Genomic DNA, 18,023 nt, shown 5'->3' with positions numbered 1-18,023 from the left:
TGTAGCTACATCTACAGCAAGCAGGGATGTACTTCCATCTTATTTTTATATTTTTATGTGTATTACATGTGAAATCATATATCACTAATATTATTGCACTTGCAGTTTATCTGTATGACAAATATCTATAGGAGGGGTTTCCACCATCCATTGCAGGTTTTATTTTTTATGTCTTATTTTCAGTTTGATGTGCATTATATGTGAAGTCACATATCAGAGACTGATATTGTGGTAATATTGAGCTTTCCATACATTAGAGCAGGAATATGTAATTAGCGGTCCTCCAGCTGTTTCAGAACTACAAGTCCCATGAGGCATAGCAAGACTCTGAAAGCCACAAGCATGACACCCAGAGGCAGAGGCATGATGGGACTTGTAGTTTTGCAACAGCTGGAGGTCCCTGCATTAGAGGGTTCTACTATTACTTTTCAAGTTATTGATTAGTAAGGTAGAGCTGCACTTTGTTTTTTTCACATGCCCATCTTTACTTGTGCCCCATGTCGATGTAAATCAGCATGTCCCAGCTCTCTCTTTTTGTGTTACAACTAGGGGTGTGCTCACATACACCATACAAGCACTGACTACTGTTAGGAAAGATATCAGCACTGCAGGAGGAGGAAAATTTACAATACTGATTTACAGCAGAACACAGTGTGCAGAACATATAATTTTGGGCATGTGTCTACAGTTCAGCAATGATTAAATAAAGAATGTAGGGCAATATGTTTATTTCCTATTGTGGCTGGACAGGGGAAGATTGCAACCACAGACAGTAACATAAAACCTAATAGTGTGGCTGAAAGATGAGGTGTGTCATTTTTGTTAAAGCAGGCAAGTTCAAATTTAACATGTACAGGCCAAGTGTACACATCCACATTCACTGCAATTCCCAAAGGTTCATGGGAAATGTAGTTAATTTTTCCTGTAAAAAGAACGATGAGAGAATATGATGTAATCCCTACTGTACCACCTCCTCCTTGGCAGAGAAGATGCTGTTATGTTTTGAATTACAAAGTTGACTTCCCGAAAATTCAGATTGCAACCAGTCGAATCAGCAGGATGCAGAAAGGGTGAGCATGGGCACAAAGAATGTAAGGGTTTAAGGTATATTAACCATTATTCCACTATAATATACAGCGGGTAAAATAAGTATTGAACACGTCACTATTTTTCGAGGTAAATATATTTCTAAAGATGTTATTGACATTACATTTTCACCACATGTTGGTAACAATCTATATATATATATATATATATATATATATATATATATATATATATATATATATATATATATATATATATATATATATATACATATATACACACACACACACACACACACACACACATACATACATACATACATACACACACACAGACATATACAAAGAAACCAAAACAAATAAGTTCAGAATTTAAATGTGTAATAAAATGGAATGAGGGAATGAGACAGGGAAAAAGTTGTAACACATGAAGAAAGGGAGGTGCAAAAAAAGGTATGAAAAGCCAAGACACCAGCTGAAATCTATCAGTAATCAGAAAGCAATCCTGCAAATTAAAGGGTCACTAAAGGACAACTGTTTACAGGGTATACAGACATAATAGTTAACTGATTCCTTGATTTAAAATAGATAAAAAACAATCATATAATGTACCTACAGTTTAGTTTAGTTTTTGCCGTTTCCTGGTTCTCTGATGTACAGAGCCAGAGAGCCAATAGAGGGCAGCGATGCTTTGTCTAAAACCCCTCAGCACCAATCCAGTTTCGTTTTACAAACAGTAATCACAACTCCTTGATTAGTCACCACAGTGAGAAATCTCCCAGTACTGTGGTGATCAGGAAACAGACAACCAGGAAGTGTCCAGAACAGAGAGGAATTACAGCAACATCAAAGAAAAAACGAACAATGAGGACATGAAACCAGGACTGCAGTAAGGTAAAGGAAGCCATTTAGCTATAAAAAAATGATTTCCTTTAGTGACCCTTTAATATCAGTTCAGTCCCAACTGATTGCCTATAAAAGGGTCTCATTAGCTGTATGCCGCTAAAGCATCCAGTTTGTTACACAGAATGAAAACTATGTATCAGATTTAGTCAAAATTGCAAATGGCCAATCCTTTTTTCTTTGGCTATAGTTGTTTTTGGGGCCACAGGAGTACAATTATTAAATGCACTCCTGTGGGAGCCAACTGATAGCAGGCTATTGCCTTTTATCGGCTGACAGGGAAAGTCTGCACTACGTTTGGAAAGGATTCTGACAACATTGCCGGGATCCATCAGGCTGCCTGACTGACAGCTTGCCTTCAGCACGCAGATAAAAGCAGGAGCCAGCCACACCTGCTTCTTTTTCCACCTTCTTGCACCAGTGAGTGCTAGAGGAGCAGTGCAGGGTGCATATTGCGAGTTTACCGACTAGCGGACGGGTGATCTGTCTGCTCTTAAGGCTAGCATGGGAAAGCTGCAGTGTCATGGATTATGTCAGTATGTAAGTATGAACTTTTTTTCTTTTTACCAACCTTATTTTTCTCCTTGTAGTAAATTTGATAACTTACTTGAGAGAGTTGATTTCTAGGACAAGATTTTCACATGAGATGTTTTCCTCTACGCCCCTCTGTAGTGTTCCCAAAACCTCATTCTGAAAAACTAAATTGAGAAAATGCATATGAATTAGGAAAGAAACAAAGGGAGGGAAACCATTTCATTAAATTGTTTTTGTGAACAGATTTTTTTTCCTCCATTGTACAGTATTACAGGTATATTAGCAGAAATAATCACTGGAACAGATAAAAATTCATAAACATTGAACATGTTCTTTATACTTAGTTACAAGTCGTCACCTTTAATATCATCAAGAAGAGGGGAGGTTGGCCGACTGTCTATTTGCTCTGAAGTTGTGCTCTTTCCACTTTCGCTATCACTGTCCTCTTCATTGGTAATGGTAAGGCCTGGGGTTAGAAAGAAAATGGTGATATACCACAAGGAAATGAAAAATGCGCTTTGGTACAAAGTGAACTTGAAGTTTTGGTGCTCTGTTTCTAGCATCCACTCTGGTGCAGAGCTGAAGGTCTAATAATTTAGGTTAACATTAGGGAATAAGCATCCCAACTAGGTAAGCACCATGTTGCACCTAGAACTCAAGAAAATCCACAAAAATAAAACAAAGTTTCATCTTTGGATATTCATTTTATTACAAAAAATAATATAAAACATGTAAAATAGGAATAAAAAAAAGGGAAGAATAAAATCAAAGGGAAGATAAGAATAGGAACTGAGAAAAGATTGAGAAAATGGTAACAAGGAAATAACATGGAGCTGGATACAGTTAGGTCCATATATATTTGGATAGTTTTTTTCATGTATTTATTAAAACATATTCAGGGTTTAGTTATATAATAGATATGGGCTTAACGTGCACACTCTCAGGTTTAATTTGAGGGCATGTACATCCAAATCGGAGGAAGGGTTTAGGAATTACGGTTCTTAAGATTAGCCATCCCCCTTGTAACACTCCCATTGGTTGTGCTCTGAACCAAACTGTCAAACTATCCAATGGGTGGTGTCATAACTGATCACATGCGCAGCATCATGGCAGTTGTAAATTAAGCAGAGGCAAAGATGGCAGCTTCCTTGGCTGAAAATGATAGGAGGGTTTACTTAAACTTTAAAATACGAAACAAATCCATTAGCGAGATAGAAGCAACATTAGGAGTGGTGAAATCAACAGTTTGCTACATTCTGAGCAAAGAACAATGCACTGGTGAGCTCAGCAACATAAAAAGGCCTGGATGTCCACAGAAGACAACATTGGTGTATTATCGCAGGATCCTAACTATGGTAGAGAAAAACCCATTCAATACATCCAGATAAGTGAAGGACACTCTCCAGGAGGTGGGCGTATCATTGTCAAAGTCTACAATCAAGAGAAGATTTCACGAGAGCAAAAGGTGAAAACAATTTATAAGCCTGAGCAACAGAAAAGCCAGATCAGACGTTGCCAAAAAACGTCTAAAAAAAAAACAGACCAGTTTTGGAAAATAATTCTTTGGACGGATGAAACTAAGATTAATCTGTACCAGAATGACGGTAATAAAAAAGTGTTGATAAAGATTACAACAGCTCATGATCCAAATCACACAACATCATCTGCAAAACATGGTGAAGGCAGTGTGATGGCATGGGCATGAATGGCTTCAAGTGGCACTGGTGTTTATTGATGATGTGACAGAAGCAGCCGGATGAATTCTGCAGTGTTTTGAGCTATACTGTAAGCCCAGATTCAGCCAAATTTGATTGGATGGCGCTTCATAGTTCAGATGGACAATGACCCAAAACACACTGCATAAGCAACCCAGAAGCTTTTTTGGTATAATCTTTATTTAGGACAAAGTTAACATGTTATAGCAACAGTTTCGGATAGTCCAGGACTAAACCGAAATATGCATGTATCAAAAAGATAAAAGGTTCATTCAAACAAGCAGGGGAATAAAGAAAAGCAGAAAGGCGAACAATGCATGTCACATTATTGAGCCGTGATACAGGGTTTTTGCTCCTGGGCAGTTGGGGACATTCTATGGCAGTGATGTTTATAGACAATATCCTAGGAGATGGAAGGAACTAAATTTGTGACTTTATAATGAAGCGTGCAGCCTGGGAAATAACATTGCATAGTACTATAACACTGTCTGGTGATGGGGCCCATCAATAGTGTCATATAGTAAATGCATAAACATATAGTAGCCATCATAATAAAGTAATAAAAACTTTTATTCCATGACATGATACATAAAAAACAGAATAGCATAATGACACAATGATAGCATACTGGCCTAGAGCCAGAGTAGTAACATATTAAAAACACACCAGACTAGTTGCAACGTATTTCCACTGTAGATTATAGATTGGTGTATTCCAGTAAACAGTAGTTATGGTAGCTTAAATAAAAAGAAAGCAAGGAAAAGCATCTAATTAGCTTGACGCGTTTCGTAGCTGTAGAACTAATCTTTATGTTGTTACATGACCATTCATTATTATATGACCATTCATTATTATATCTATTTTTAATATCTATAGACAAATTATGTGCATCTGCTCCCGAAGAGTAGTGCTACAGCTATGAAACGCATCAAGCTAATTAGATGCTTTCTTTTTTATCTAAGCTACCATTACTACGGTTTACTGGAATACACCAATCTATAATCTACAGTGGAAATACGTTGCAACTAGTCTGGTGTGTTTTTAATATGTTACTACTGCGGCTCTAGGCCAGCATGCCATCATTATGCTATTCTGTTTTTTATTACTATGTATCATGTCATGGAATAAAAGTTTTTATTACTTTATTATGATGGCTACTATAGGTTTATGCATTTACTATATGACACTATTGATGGCCCTATCACCAGACAGTATTATAGTACTATGCAATGTTATTTCCCTGGCTGCACGCTTTATTATAAAGTCCCAAATTTAGTTCCTTCTCTCAAACTTATTGGGCATGGAGGTACATCTAGCTGGCCTCACCTAAAAGTCCAATTTTTTCCCAATATCCTAGGAGATACACACAGTTATATATGGGGGCAGTGACAAGCCCTACAGCCAGCACTAAGCCCGCCTACGTTTCTGGAAATCCTAGAAAGGATATAGGGCATCCTGTTGGCAGTGACACTTGGAGAGGGGGGCCACGTTAGCCTCCAGCTAACCTCTCCCAGCGCATCCATCCGTGTCAAGAGTGCCTGTGGCAAACAGCTGGTGCTGAAGGGGAAAAAAAACGATGCCATCCCATGGCAACAAGGCACTATGGCCATAAGTCTAGTTAGAGTGATGTGAGTGAAGTGAAGGTCCAAACCCACTTAACAAGGAGAGTTTAAAATTGTTCTAAAGAGTAAGGAGGGAAAGAGAAGGGAAGAGGGGAGATTCTTGTGTTTTAGACTCAATAGCGCTTGAGTGAGTAAGCTGGTAAAGGTGGGCCAGCTGAGTTGCGGTAAATTCAAGCCCTAGGTCTCTCTCCCATGCCCGTGTGTGTGCAGGTTTAGGGTCGTGTGTAGTGGAGCCTAGCAGGCGGTACATTTCCAAGACCATGTGAGGTATCAGGTCATCCTCCATAAAGAGGCGTTCGAAGGGTGTGAGAAAGGAAATGTCTCATAGAGTGGCCATGGATCTCAATGAAGTGGTGGAGCTGTCTGTACCTCCAGAAATTCATCTGGGAGCTATGTCTGGCCTGTAGGGTCTCAAAATTCAGTAGATTACCATTCCTCATGAATTTACAACAACTGACATTGTCATCATCCACCCAGGGGCCAAAAAAGACTGTTCGCCAGCTGGGACACTTCGGGGGGGTTTGCAGGTTCAGGATTGGGTTAATCCAGACCCAGACTGAAAAAGCACAGGACAGCCACGGTGCGTATGTCAGATTCCTCCCAGCAAAACATTTCTCCAGGGAGACCCATAGCTTGGAATGAGTGTGGAAAAACCAATTGCCGATCCTCTGAACAACGATAGCCCTATAATAATTTTGTATGTCCGGGACTCCCAAATCACCTGCCTGTTTGAGCGCTTTAGCACTCTCAAAGCTATTGTGGGTTTCTGCGTGTTCCACACAAACTCAGACAGCATGCTAGTGATCCAGGTAAAGAAGTCCCCGACTTTATTCAACCTAGCCACATGAAGGCGGCCTTGGTCCATTGCAAAACTTCTCTTGACTGCGTCAAGCCGTGGGGGGGGGGGGGGGGGGGGGGTAGGCTAGTTGGCAGCATAGAGGGTATCAAAACAGGGGAAATGGGGCCAGAACAGTGGCAAATATGAGCCATTTATAGACTGGGAAGTGCAGAGGTGAGAGCTTGACATGGATCAGAGTAGAAATTGGTCATGGCCTAGAGCAGAGAGCATGGCATGAGGTGTGGCTTAACAAAAAATAAACTCAAGCATCTTTATATAATGTCCCGCTGGCTTGGAGCAACCTTTCTTAGGGCATTGAGACTTTTTATATATATATGTATGTATATGGCACAGAAAACATTGCATAGTGGAAAATGGAGAGCACAAAATGCTAGAAACATTGTAGCACCTTGTCTTCATGTTAAAGTGCTATACAAAACTACAAGGTTTGCAAAAGGTGCAGCAATGAATGTAGCAAATTTTATGGTAGAGAGTAATTGGTTGAGGTGGAAAGCACTGCGAGCGGGTTCAGAAATAGGGAGGCTACAGTGTAGATGAAAAGCGAAGACCTGCAAAAAAGGCTACTGAAAACAATAAAGGGAGAGTTGCAGCAGTAATTAGTGAAGACATAAGGTAGGGAGCGTTAACATGCGTTAATGCAGATACTTGGCAGACACTGTATTTTTTCACATAAGGACACTAAGGAGATCATAGACTGCATGGTAGTAATTTGAACACTGGGGAAGAAAGTCTACAAGAGATATGGATATTCCAGAGGAAACAATGTGTGTGTGCTGGAGACAAATAGCAATGCAAAACTGCAAAAAGGCACATTCACTCCTGGTGGCACTGAAACTAGAAATTTGCCATTTTGATTTAACCACTTGCTTACTGGGCACATATACCCCCCTCCTGCCCAGGTGAAATTTCAGCTTCCGGCACTGCGTCGCTTTAACTGACAATTTCGCACGTAGCTCCCAAACAAAACTGACGTCGGTCCATCGGGGTGTCCTTTGGTCTGTGGGTGCCGGTCTGCAGGCTCTAGCGATGTTGCATGCAGGAAGCTCCACGCTATCCAGCGTGGAACTGGGAAGCGGCGGTGACGTCTCACGGCAGGCAATCAGACGAGAGGTGGGGAGTGCAACAGGCTACGCGCTCGGGGATAACAGCTCCTTCTATTGGCCTGGTGTACCAAGATGGCCGACCACTCCGGAGCTAGGCCGAAGCTGCGGCCTTTCCTAAGGCCGAGGCAGCGCTCCGTGGATCGCGTTGTGTGCCGATCCGAACAGGTCGACCCGTTCGGATCACAGATCGGTCACAATCCATTGCACCACTAGTCCCTATGTACAAGGGACACCGATCGGTCTCCTCTCTCCCTGACAGGACGTGGATCTGTGTTAACGACGTTTTAAACAATGTCGTTTTTCGGGTTGTAAAAAATGATCGTGTGTGGGCTAAAACTACGTTAAAAACCCGCACATGCTCAGAGACAAGTTATGAGACGGGAGCGCTCGTTCTGTAAAACTACCATTCGTAATGGAGTAAGCACATTCATCACGCTGTAACAGACAGAAAAGAGCGAATCGTCTTTTACTAACACGGAATCAGCTAAAGCAGCCCCAAGGGTGGCGTCATCCGCGCTTTGCTAGAGCAAAAACGATGGTGTGTGGGCAACGTCGTTTTAATGATGAAATTGGAAAAACTTTGGTTTTTTTCATGCCGATAAAATGGCCGTGTTTACGCGGCATAAGCCATATTGGCGATGCAGCTGGTCAGGGATAAAGCAAACAATGGAAGTGGGACTCCATAATTTCAACTTAAGAAAAGAGAAGCCGACTACCTCTGTTCTGTCAAAAAAACTACAACACTGGAAGTTAACTTTTGAAGGCCTGACAATTAAGGACAAGCAGCAATGGAGGAGGCAGCCATCAGGAAAAAAGTCAGGAATTATTAAAGAGGAAGTAAACCCTCTTAAAAAAAAAAAAAAAAAAAACCTGCAAGACAAAGGCATAATGCTATGCATACTAGCTCATTATGTATTACTTACCTCAGATCGAAGCCCCTGCAGCGGCCCTCCTCTCCCCCCTCAGCAGCCGTCATGTCCTCCTGGAGTTACTTCCGGGTATCGCGGCTCCGGCGCTTTGACTGCCCGGAGCCGCGATGACGTCACTCCCGCGCATGTGTGGGGGAGCCGCATGTAACGACACATTCTGCAGCAACGGCACATAGGTGCCATTGCTTCAGTTTTCCCCAGTGCGTATGTGCCGATGACATCGGCACACGTAGGGGACATCTCCTAAACTGTGCAGCAATTTAGGCTTAACTGTAGCATAAGGTTGTAAAATAGGGTTTACAACTACTTTAAAGGCATGATCTACTCATTTATAAAAAAAAAAAAAATCCACACAGCGCCACATCTACAGTGCAAGGTATTATTCTTCAATATTTTCCGTATTGCCATTTCATACTCACCCCACATACTCCTCTGCAATGCCTCCTCTTGTTGCTCTTGTTGCTCCTCCTCCTCCTCCTCTTTGTCATCTTGCATGTCTGAAAATTTCCATACATAGCCTTCTCCTTTCAATCCAACCTCCTCCTTGTTGTAAACTGTGAAAAGAGCATATTAAAATGTTACAAAAGCCTGCCAGAGAAAGAGAAATTATTTTCATTATTTCATCAACCCCTTCACGCCGACCATATGCAAAAATATGGCCCCACTGGACTTGTTGCCGTGGGCACGCATATTTGCGTATCTCCCTTTGTGCTTGGAGTGCCCCATTAGCATTTGCCTAGCACAAAGATCGGGGTCTCACAAGAGCCCCGGGGCACCATACTAACGATCGGTATGTCCGATCGTTGTGATGAAAAATAGACTGAATCACAGGGCTGGGTATGCGATTGCCATCAACCCTATAATAATTAAAAAGTAATAAAAAAGTATGAAAACCTCTAGTTTGGGATTTTTAAAGGCAATAATAAAAAAATTATATATATGAAAAGTTTTATTAAATATAGAAAAAATGGATAGAAATATCCCTTTACTTGTGATCATCTGGTGTTCTACTGATGGGTATCTAGCAAGTAGTTGGGAAATACCACTTCAAAAGTCTTTCCAATACAATATATATTGTTTTTTACCTTTGTATTATATTGCAACATGTTGAATAATTCTATCCTTTTTTTCTATATTTAACCACTTGACACCCGCCCGCTGTCAAATGACGGGGGGCGGAAAGCTCTATTGCTCCGACAGGACGTCATATGATCATTTAAAGCCTCTAGGCGGGCGCACACCCGTCGCGTCACTGTGAACACAGGCCGCCGGGCACCCGTGATTGCCCAGTAACTGAGCAGGGACGTCAGGGAGAGAGGAGACCAATCTGTGTCCCTTGTACATAGGGACACAGATCGGTCACCTCCACCAGTCACCCCCCTCCCCCTACAGTTAGAACACACCCAGGATACACATTTAACTCCTTCCCCGCCCCCTAGTGGTTAACCCCTTCCCTGCCAGTCACATTTATACAGTAATCAATGCATATTTATAGCACTGTTCACTGTATAAATGTGAATGGTCCCAAAAATGTGTCAAAAGTGTCCGATGTGTCCGCTATAATGTCGCAGTCCCGAAAAAAAATGCAGATCGCCGACATTCCTAGTAAAAATAAAAACCGCAAAAGCGCAAAAAATAAAAACCGCACATGCGATCAAATTCCACCAAAAGAAATCTCTATTTGTGGGGGAAAAAAAAGGACGTCAATTTTGTTTGGGAGCCACGTCGCACGACCGCGCAATTGTCAGTTAAAGCGACGCAGTGCCGGAAGCTAAAATCTCGTCTGGGCAGGAAGGGGGTGTATGTGCACAGTAGGCAAGTGGTTAATAAAACTTATATAAATATATATATATTTTTTCATACTTTTTCCTGATCGCTGCAATAGCCTCTAAATTGGCTATCACAGTGACCAGTCACTGTAAAGCCCATACCTGTGTTTTCTGTCTATGTGAATGGATGAGAGAGATGCATTGCATCACTCTCTGTCCTTGCAAACACAAAAAAAAAAAAAAAAAAAGGGTAGAGATGAAAAAAATAATAAAAAAACACCTATATCAAGGTTGGCTCTAGGCGAGTGCCAGGGTTTGGGTTTAGGTCAGTATTTTTTGAATTTTTATTTTTAATTAGTATCAGTGTGTTTTAGGTAGGATAAAAAAAACAAAATTTGCACTATTGTTTCTGAGCTGTACTACGGGTACAAACAACAACATACACATATGTGTCATTGGCTACGCTTGTCAAGAGCAAGAGAATAATAATAATCAAATCAGGCAATATCCATTACCATTTACCACCAAATGAAAGACCAATTTGTCCTGAAAAAAGGTATAATCCACCAGGATGCACAGAGTAGTTGTGATGCTATGTATGGTTTTATTAACACGTCAAAATTGGGCTTAGGCATTTCGATTAGTTTTACCCTTAGGAGCGAAGGGGTTAATGGTAGGGATGCACCGAAATTTCGGAGGCTGAAACACATCAGTCGAAAATGGTATTTCCGGCACATTGCCAAAATAAAAACCGCTGAAAATGGAGCCGACAGTGGCCTGTAGTGCCGCCCATTACGGGGGTGTCGTTCTGGAGCGCCCCAGTCCTCTCCTCCTTACTCCTCTGTTTCACGGAGATGAACTGCACAGGCTGCAGTTAAAATGTCCCACCTTCTGTGACAGATGGAACACTGATCCAATGGTGGGACATTAAATCAGTGTGAAGTGATCACAGGAGGCAGGACATTGTTACTGCGACCCAGGCAATTCAAATACAGCTCCGTGACACACCGAGATAGCCGCTCTGATTCGGGTTCTGGCAAGGCTGCATCTGAGGGGCACACGCAGGCTGCATCTGACGGCCACTGGTGAGGCTGCATCTGACCTCTTGTATCATGTCTGCAGTCTCTGACCACCTCCTGTATCATGTCTGCAGTCTCTGACCACCTCCTGTATCAGATGGTAGAGACTGAGGACATGATACAAGAAATGGTTAGAGACTGCAGACTGAATTTTTCTTGAGCTTCTCTTGCACTAAACGTGCCAATAATGGCCAACAATAAATTTATATTAATTTAAATTGATGAAATTAAAAAGTCTAATATAATACAACTGTATACAAAAATATATATTTATTTATTTAAACTGTCATTCTCTCTGTATCAGTTTTGATTTCTGGCCTAGTGCATCCTTCATTTTCGATATCGGCACCAAAATTTCCATTCTGTGCACTCCTAGTTAATGTCATCATACCCTACATGTTTTTGCCCTTATTACCTTTGACTTTTAACTTGTCCTTTTCTTTACCACTGGATGAATCGTCGCTAAATTCATCATCATCTTCTTCATCCTCATCTGGATGATGTAGTGAAATAACAGTGTTCTGTGGCAGATTTATATCAGGGCCAACAATTACCTATAGGTGGACATAATAGAATAAAAGAACTAAGTAACACTTTAGGTAAGGTCACTTAAAAGATAACAAATGCTGCGATCTTCTTAACAGAAGCTTGTTAAAATTAGATTTGCCCTTCTATCACACAAGCATAGGATGAACTTCTTGTGCTTCAAATGATATGAAAACGTGCCATTAATATTTACAGGCTGCACAATTATTTAAATTGTCTCTCTCCTTCATGCCCAGGAAAATATCTCCTTTGTGGGTGAACCTGGAAGGTTACATAATATCACCATCTCAGACTCTTTTTGGCTCCTCCCATTGTAGTCCCACCTCTCAGAAAACAGCAGCACAGCAAGCGAGATCCCTGCATCAACATAGCTTGTGTTGAAATGGGGATGTCAATTTTTTTTTTCAATCAACCTGCTGTGTGTACACCCATTTTAAGTAGTTGCAGCAAGGCCTAAGTATGATTCTTTTTTACCTAGGCCTCTACAGACAGAAATGTACCTTGCTGAACAAGGTTGCCCTACCCCCTGCACGGAGGTAGTTCTGTTTCCTCTACGTGAATATCTTAACTCTGATCCTGAGATGCAGTAACTTTGGAGCAGTTATGCATAGTGCAAACTTGGTATATGATGTTCAGCCCTCGGACCGCAGCAGTCTGTAGTTATAACGTTGATTAGGGTAAAAGCAATGTTCTCTAGTAGCCTCATGTAACAGGTTCCCAGCATATCCCCGGCAGAAATCCCCCGGCAGTATCATGTGCACACTCTGTGACCCCTCTCTATTAGGTCTGCAGTTTCTGACAGTCCTCTTAAGCTGGGTTCACACTAGCTGTGGTCTGATGCATCCCTGTTCTCCTTTTCAGGTGCTAATCGGGTCTGATTTTTTGCCTCATTTCAGACCTGAAATGGAGCCAAAGATGCAAAGGACCCTTTCCCAGTGCGCTCTGTGGCTGCCCTGGAGCTGTGTGAACTGGATCCATTGAACATTTTGTGCAACTCTTTAGTGAAGTCAACAGCAGCATTGGAGAACCCCTTTAGCTTTAAAGTTGACAACCAATACTCTGGATCTTACTATAGGCCCATATCCTAACCTGTTGTGTAAATACTTAAATCTGTGTAGTTGGTCACCAATTTACTTTGTTGGTTTAAGCACAACATTATGTCTACATTCTATTTTTTTCTAGGACTACAAAAAACTACAGGTGCATCTGCAAAAAATTGAATATCATCAAAAATGTAAATTTGTTTTACCAATTTAATTCAAAAAGTGAAACTCATTTATATAGATGTGCTACACACAGAGTGATATATTTCAAGAGATTCTTTTTTAAAAAATTTGATAATTAAGGAATACAGAGCTAGTAAAAACCCCAAATTAACCATCTCAGAAAATTAGTCTGGAGGAAGAGTGGAGAGGTACAAAATCCAAGTTGCATGAAGTCCAGTGAGAAATTTCCACAGCCAGCAAATTCGCCTGAACTAAACCCCATAAAGAATCCGTGAGGTACTGTCAAGGGGAAGACGAGAGACACCAGACCAAACAATGCAGACAAGCTGAAGGCTGCAATCAAAGCAACCTGGACTTCCATAACATCTCAGCAGTGCCACAGGCTGAACGCCTCCATGCTATGCCGCATCAATACAGCAATTCATGCAAAAGAAGCCCCGATCAAGTATTGGTATCGTGCATGCTATACTGTACATAGGCATACTTTTCAGTAAGCCAACATTTCTGTTATAAAAATCCTTTTTTTTTTATTGGTCTTATTGTAATATTGAAATTTTCTGAGATACTAGATTTTGCGTTTTCGTTAGCTGTAAGCCATAATCATCAAAATGAAAAAATAAATAAAAAATGAAAAACACAAAAAATCAGCGGCTTGAAATATATCATCGCATCTATATAAAATATAGTAGTTTGTGAATAGAATTACTGAAATAAAACTTTTTGATGATATTCCCATTTTTTAAGATGCACCTGTATATTGGTAAGGTAAAGAAATTTCAATTCAAAATGTATTAAAATAAAAATGTGTCATTGTGAAACCATGAACCGACTCATACAGAAAACTATGCTGAGGGAAAATGAGCTTGATCAGTTAAGCATGCAATATGTAGACTGTTCTCAGAGCCAGACTAGGACATGGCCTAGAGCAGTGATGGCGAACCTTGGCACCCCAGATGTTTTGGAACTACATTTCCCATGAATCTCTGCTAGACTGCAGTGTAGTTGAGAATCATGGGAAATGTAGTTCCAAAACATCTGGGGAGCCAAGGTTCGCCATCACTGCCCTAGAGTAAGTCAGGCTGTGAATGTCGCACCTAGCTGCCTACACATTCTGTCGGTCAATGTCAGCAATACATTTGGATATCATAAAAGGTTCCAAATTACTCTCCTAGCTGCCACCACCATCTGAGTCAATCCTCATTATCGCTTCACAATACAGTCTGAGAATTTTCATTAGTGAAGCATTGACTATGTACTTATAGTTTATAAGCTAAAAGTCTGTACATCTAGAACTAAACCAGTAGTGAGTTGATCATTTCTAGGTGTGCCAATGCAGAGTCAGCAGACTGTCTTTTAGCCTCTCCATCTTCCACATGTCATTGGCGCTACTGCACCTCATCTAGTTATTATACAAGCAAGGATATCTAGATGAATGGGGTAGAAGGAGGGTGACACAAAATAGCTGACCACCTGGAATAGAACGTATAAACTCACACCTTTGTTTGGTGTTCAATTGCGAATATCATTAAAAGCACGTTTTGCTTCTGTGATCATTACTTATGATTACCTTTGAAGTCAGAACACATTGTGGATTAATCTGCACGCCTTTCTTCACAACAACATTATTGCAAATAATAGATTTTTTCACTGTGACATCGTCTTCAATGTGAACATCATCCCAAATGCACACATTTTCAAGAATGACTCTATCACCTGGTATAAGAAAAGGGAGACTGTAAAAGTTTCATGTTCACGTACAGAACATTTTATAATGTTTTTCATGTAAACAGAGTTTATACTTCCCTACAATTAGCTTTTAAGCTTAACGATTATGATTCTTATAGCAAATATTGTAGGCCGGAATAGACAGGATTGGATTATTTGCAGCCATATGTTTAGCTGGAAGTGGCAGCTTCTGGCACATTTTTTGCATAATTTGTATTGAACGGCAAAAATGATTTGTATGCCATCATGGGGCATTTACCACATGTGCATGCATTAGTCTTAATTGCACACAGAAACCTGCATTGCGTCTAGTCAGCCAACACACGATTAGCAAAAGAAATCAAGGAAAAAACACTAAATAGGAAAGTGACGCAATTATACCAGATACAGCAGCCCTCAAAATTTCCACTCGCCTACTAGCATTTGGCGAGTGGATTTAAGCTGGGGGCGAGTGATGACAGGGCTGCATGACCAATCTCCCTCCAATATGTGCCTACAATTAGAGTCCCAATGAGATTGGCGGCCGAAGAGGAAAGGTGCATGCTCGGGAAAAGTAGTCTGTTGAGCCGCGCACAGGCAGAGCAGCACATAGGTGCTCTCCTTACAATTCTCATTAAGCCATGGTACCTAACAGTATGACCTCTCTGAGCCTGCCCCCCTCCCCCGGGCCCCCGACCAATGTAGCTGGAGAGCAGAAAGTAATAAATGAGGTGGAGGATTGCAAAAATTACCACTCCGGTGCAGCGCTCACTGAAAGTTGCCCTGACATGAGAGCGGCAGCCTTCTAGTTTGTGCAGTTTTCCTCCCCTTTTTGCTCTATGTAAGTGTCCAACAGTTTAGCCTGAGCACTGTGAACAGACTGGTCTCAATGTGTGCTGTGCGCTGTCAGTGTGCGCTGTGCTATGGTGTCAATGGCTGTGCAGTTGTGTGGATCTCAGCGGTGGATTGTACTCCCTCCTGCTGTGCTGCAGCTCCTCTCCTCTCTGCCAGCCTGAATAAAAGGGGGAAGTGGGGACATGCAAGCGTGGAGCCGCACACACAGGCTCCTGATGAGATGAATAGGAGAGGGAGAGAGAGGATGGATGGGAGTTGCAGAGCAGACAGCAAGAGAATGGGGAAGAGACCCAATTCTAGTGCCCTGTCCCTCTGGTCTGCCCCCAGTGCCCTGTCCCTCTGGTCTGCCCCCAGTGCCCTGTCCCTCTGGTCTGCCCCCAGTGCCCTGTCCCTCTGGTCTGCCCCCAGTGCCCTGTCCCATTTTGTTAAAGTTGTTGTTGGTAACATTTAATTTTGTAACTTGATTCTGCATAAAACATTGTCATTCCATGAGATAATCTACGAGGGAGTGTTTATGGGTGCAATTAGGCGCAGGGCAGTGTATGAATTAGGTGGGGCAACTGGTGGCGAGTAACTCTTGAGGCCTGGCTAGTAGCTCAGGACTTGAAATTTTGAGCCCTGAGATACAGTATACGTGATAAAGCCCCCTTGGCACAATCTGATCCTGCTTGCTCCTTTCTTCCAGGATATAGCATGCAACCGCACATACATCAGAGATTAACCACTTCCTTACTGGGCACTTAAACCCCCTTCCTGCCCAGAGCATTTTTTGCGATTCGGCACTGGGTCGCTTTAACTGACAATTTTGCGGTCGTGCGACGTGGCTCCCAAACAAAATTGACATCCTTTTTTTCCCACAAATAGAGCTTTCTTTTGGTGGTATTTGATCACCTCTGCGGTTTATATTTTTTGCGCTATAAACAAAAATAGAGCGACAATTTTGAAAAAAAAAAATTATTTTTTTTACTTGTTGCTATAATAAATAGCTCAATTTATTTTTTCTATCCTCAGTCTAGGCCGATACGTATTCTACATATTTTTAGTAAAAAAATAAAAAAATCGCAATAAGCGACTGGTTTGCGCAAAAGTTATAGCGCCTACAAAATAAGGGACAGAATTATTATTTTTTATTATTTTTTTTTTACTAGTAATGGCGGCGATCTGCGATTTTTATTGCAACTGCGACATTATGGCGGACACATCGGACACTTTTGACACATTTTTGGCACCATTCACATTTATACTGCAACCAGTGCTATAAATATGCACCAATTACTGTATAAATGTGACTGGCAGCGAAGGGGTTAACACTAGGGGGTGAGGAAGGGGTTAAATGTATTCCCTATATAGTGTTCTAACTGTGGGGGAAGGGGGGTGACTGGGGGAGGTGACCGATCTGTGTCCCTATGTACAAGAGACACAGATCGGTCTCCTCTCTCCCTGACAGCACCGATGTCTGTGAGAGCCGGCAATGAGAAATGATCTCATATGTAAACATATGAGATCATATCTCATTGGCCGCACAGATCGCCTAGCAAACGGCCACTCCGATTGGCCATTCACGGCGATCTGTGATTGGCTGTGTCCAAGGGACACGGCCAGCATAGAAGTTCCCCGCTGCACGCTCGGGAGCGCGCGTGGGGAACGCAGAAAGGGGCGGACGTCAAATGACGGCGCCCCAGAGAACTAGAACCACCCTGCGGCCATATATAGTTGTACGGCCGTCGGGAAGTGGTTAAAGTGATTGTAAAGGCACAGTTTTTCTCTTTTTTTTTTAAAAACAAAACATGTCATACTTTCTGTGTAATAGTTTTGCAAAGAGCAGCCCGATCCTCCAATTCTTGGGTCCCCCAGCCAGTGCTCCTGTCCCGTCCCCAACTTCTGAGTGCCCCGATATCAAGCTACTTGCTGTGGGGGCAGTGGTGCGTGCTAGCTCCTGAGCCAGCTGATTGTGTGTCTCACACAAACACGACAATGGGGCTCACAGTCAGTGCTGGGACAAGGCCATTTGGTGCCCAGGGCGAAGATGGCAAACTGCCCTCCCCCCCCGTTTTTAAGAAAGAATCAATGTTGTTAAAGCAATAGAACAAAGAACTGTTCCCCCTTCAGTGGGACTTTGAAAGCCACAGACAC

At 41.9% G+C, this 18,023-nt stretch overlaps 1 protein-coding gene across 1 annotated transcript in view; it reads right to left on the bottom strand.

Annotated features, from left to right (window-relative positions):
- EIF2B5 (eukaryotic translation initiation factor 2B subunit epsilon) overlaps window positions 1-18,023 on the bottom strand; it is a 52,273-nt gene that overhangs the window by 10,555 nt on the left and 23,695 nt on the right. Inside the window, exons 8-12 of the mRNA XM_040349742.1 lie at window positions 14,899-15,044; window positions 11,975-12,113; window positions 9,131-9,265; window positions 2,842-2,949; window positions 2,557-2,647 (exon numbers count right to left, since the gene is read on the bottom strand). Coding sequence (XP_040205676.1) covers window positions 2,557-2,647; window positions 2,842-2,949; window positions 9,131-9,265; window positions 11,975-12,113; window positions 14,899-15,044 — 619 coding nt within the window. The remainder of the gene's footprint in view (window positions 1-2,556; window positions 2,648-2,841; window positions 2,950-9,130; window positions 9,266-11,974; window positions 12,114-14,898; window positions 15,045-18,023) is intronic.

This window comes from Rana temporaria, chromosome 4, assembly GCF_905171775.1.
Source record: "Rana temporaria chromosome 4, aRanTem1.1, whole genome shotgun sequence".
NCBI lineage: Eukaryota > Metazoa > Chordata > Amphibia > Anura > Ranidae > Rana > Rana temporaria.
The sequence above is the reverse complement of the archived record's forward strand: the minus strand, read 5'-3'. Positions and strand labels throughout refer to the sequence as shown.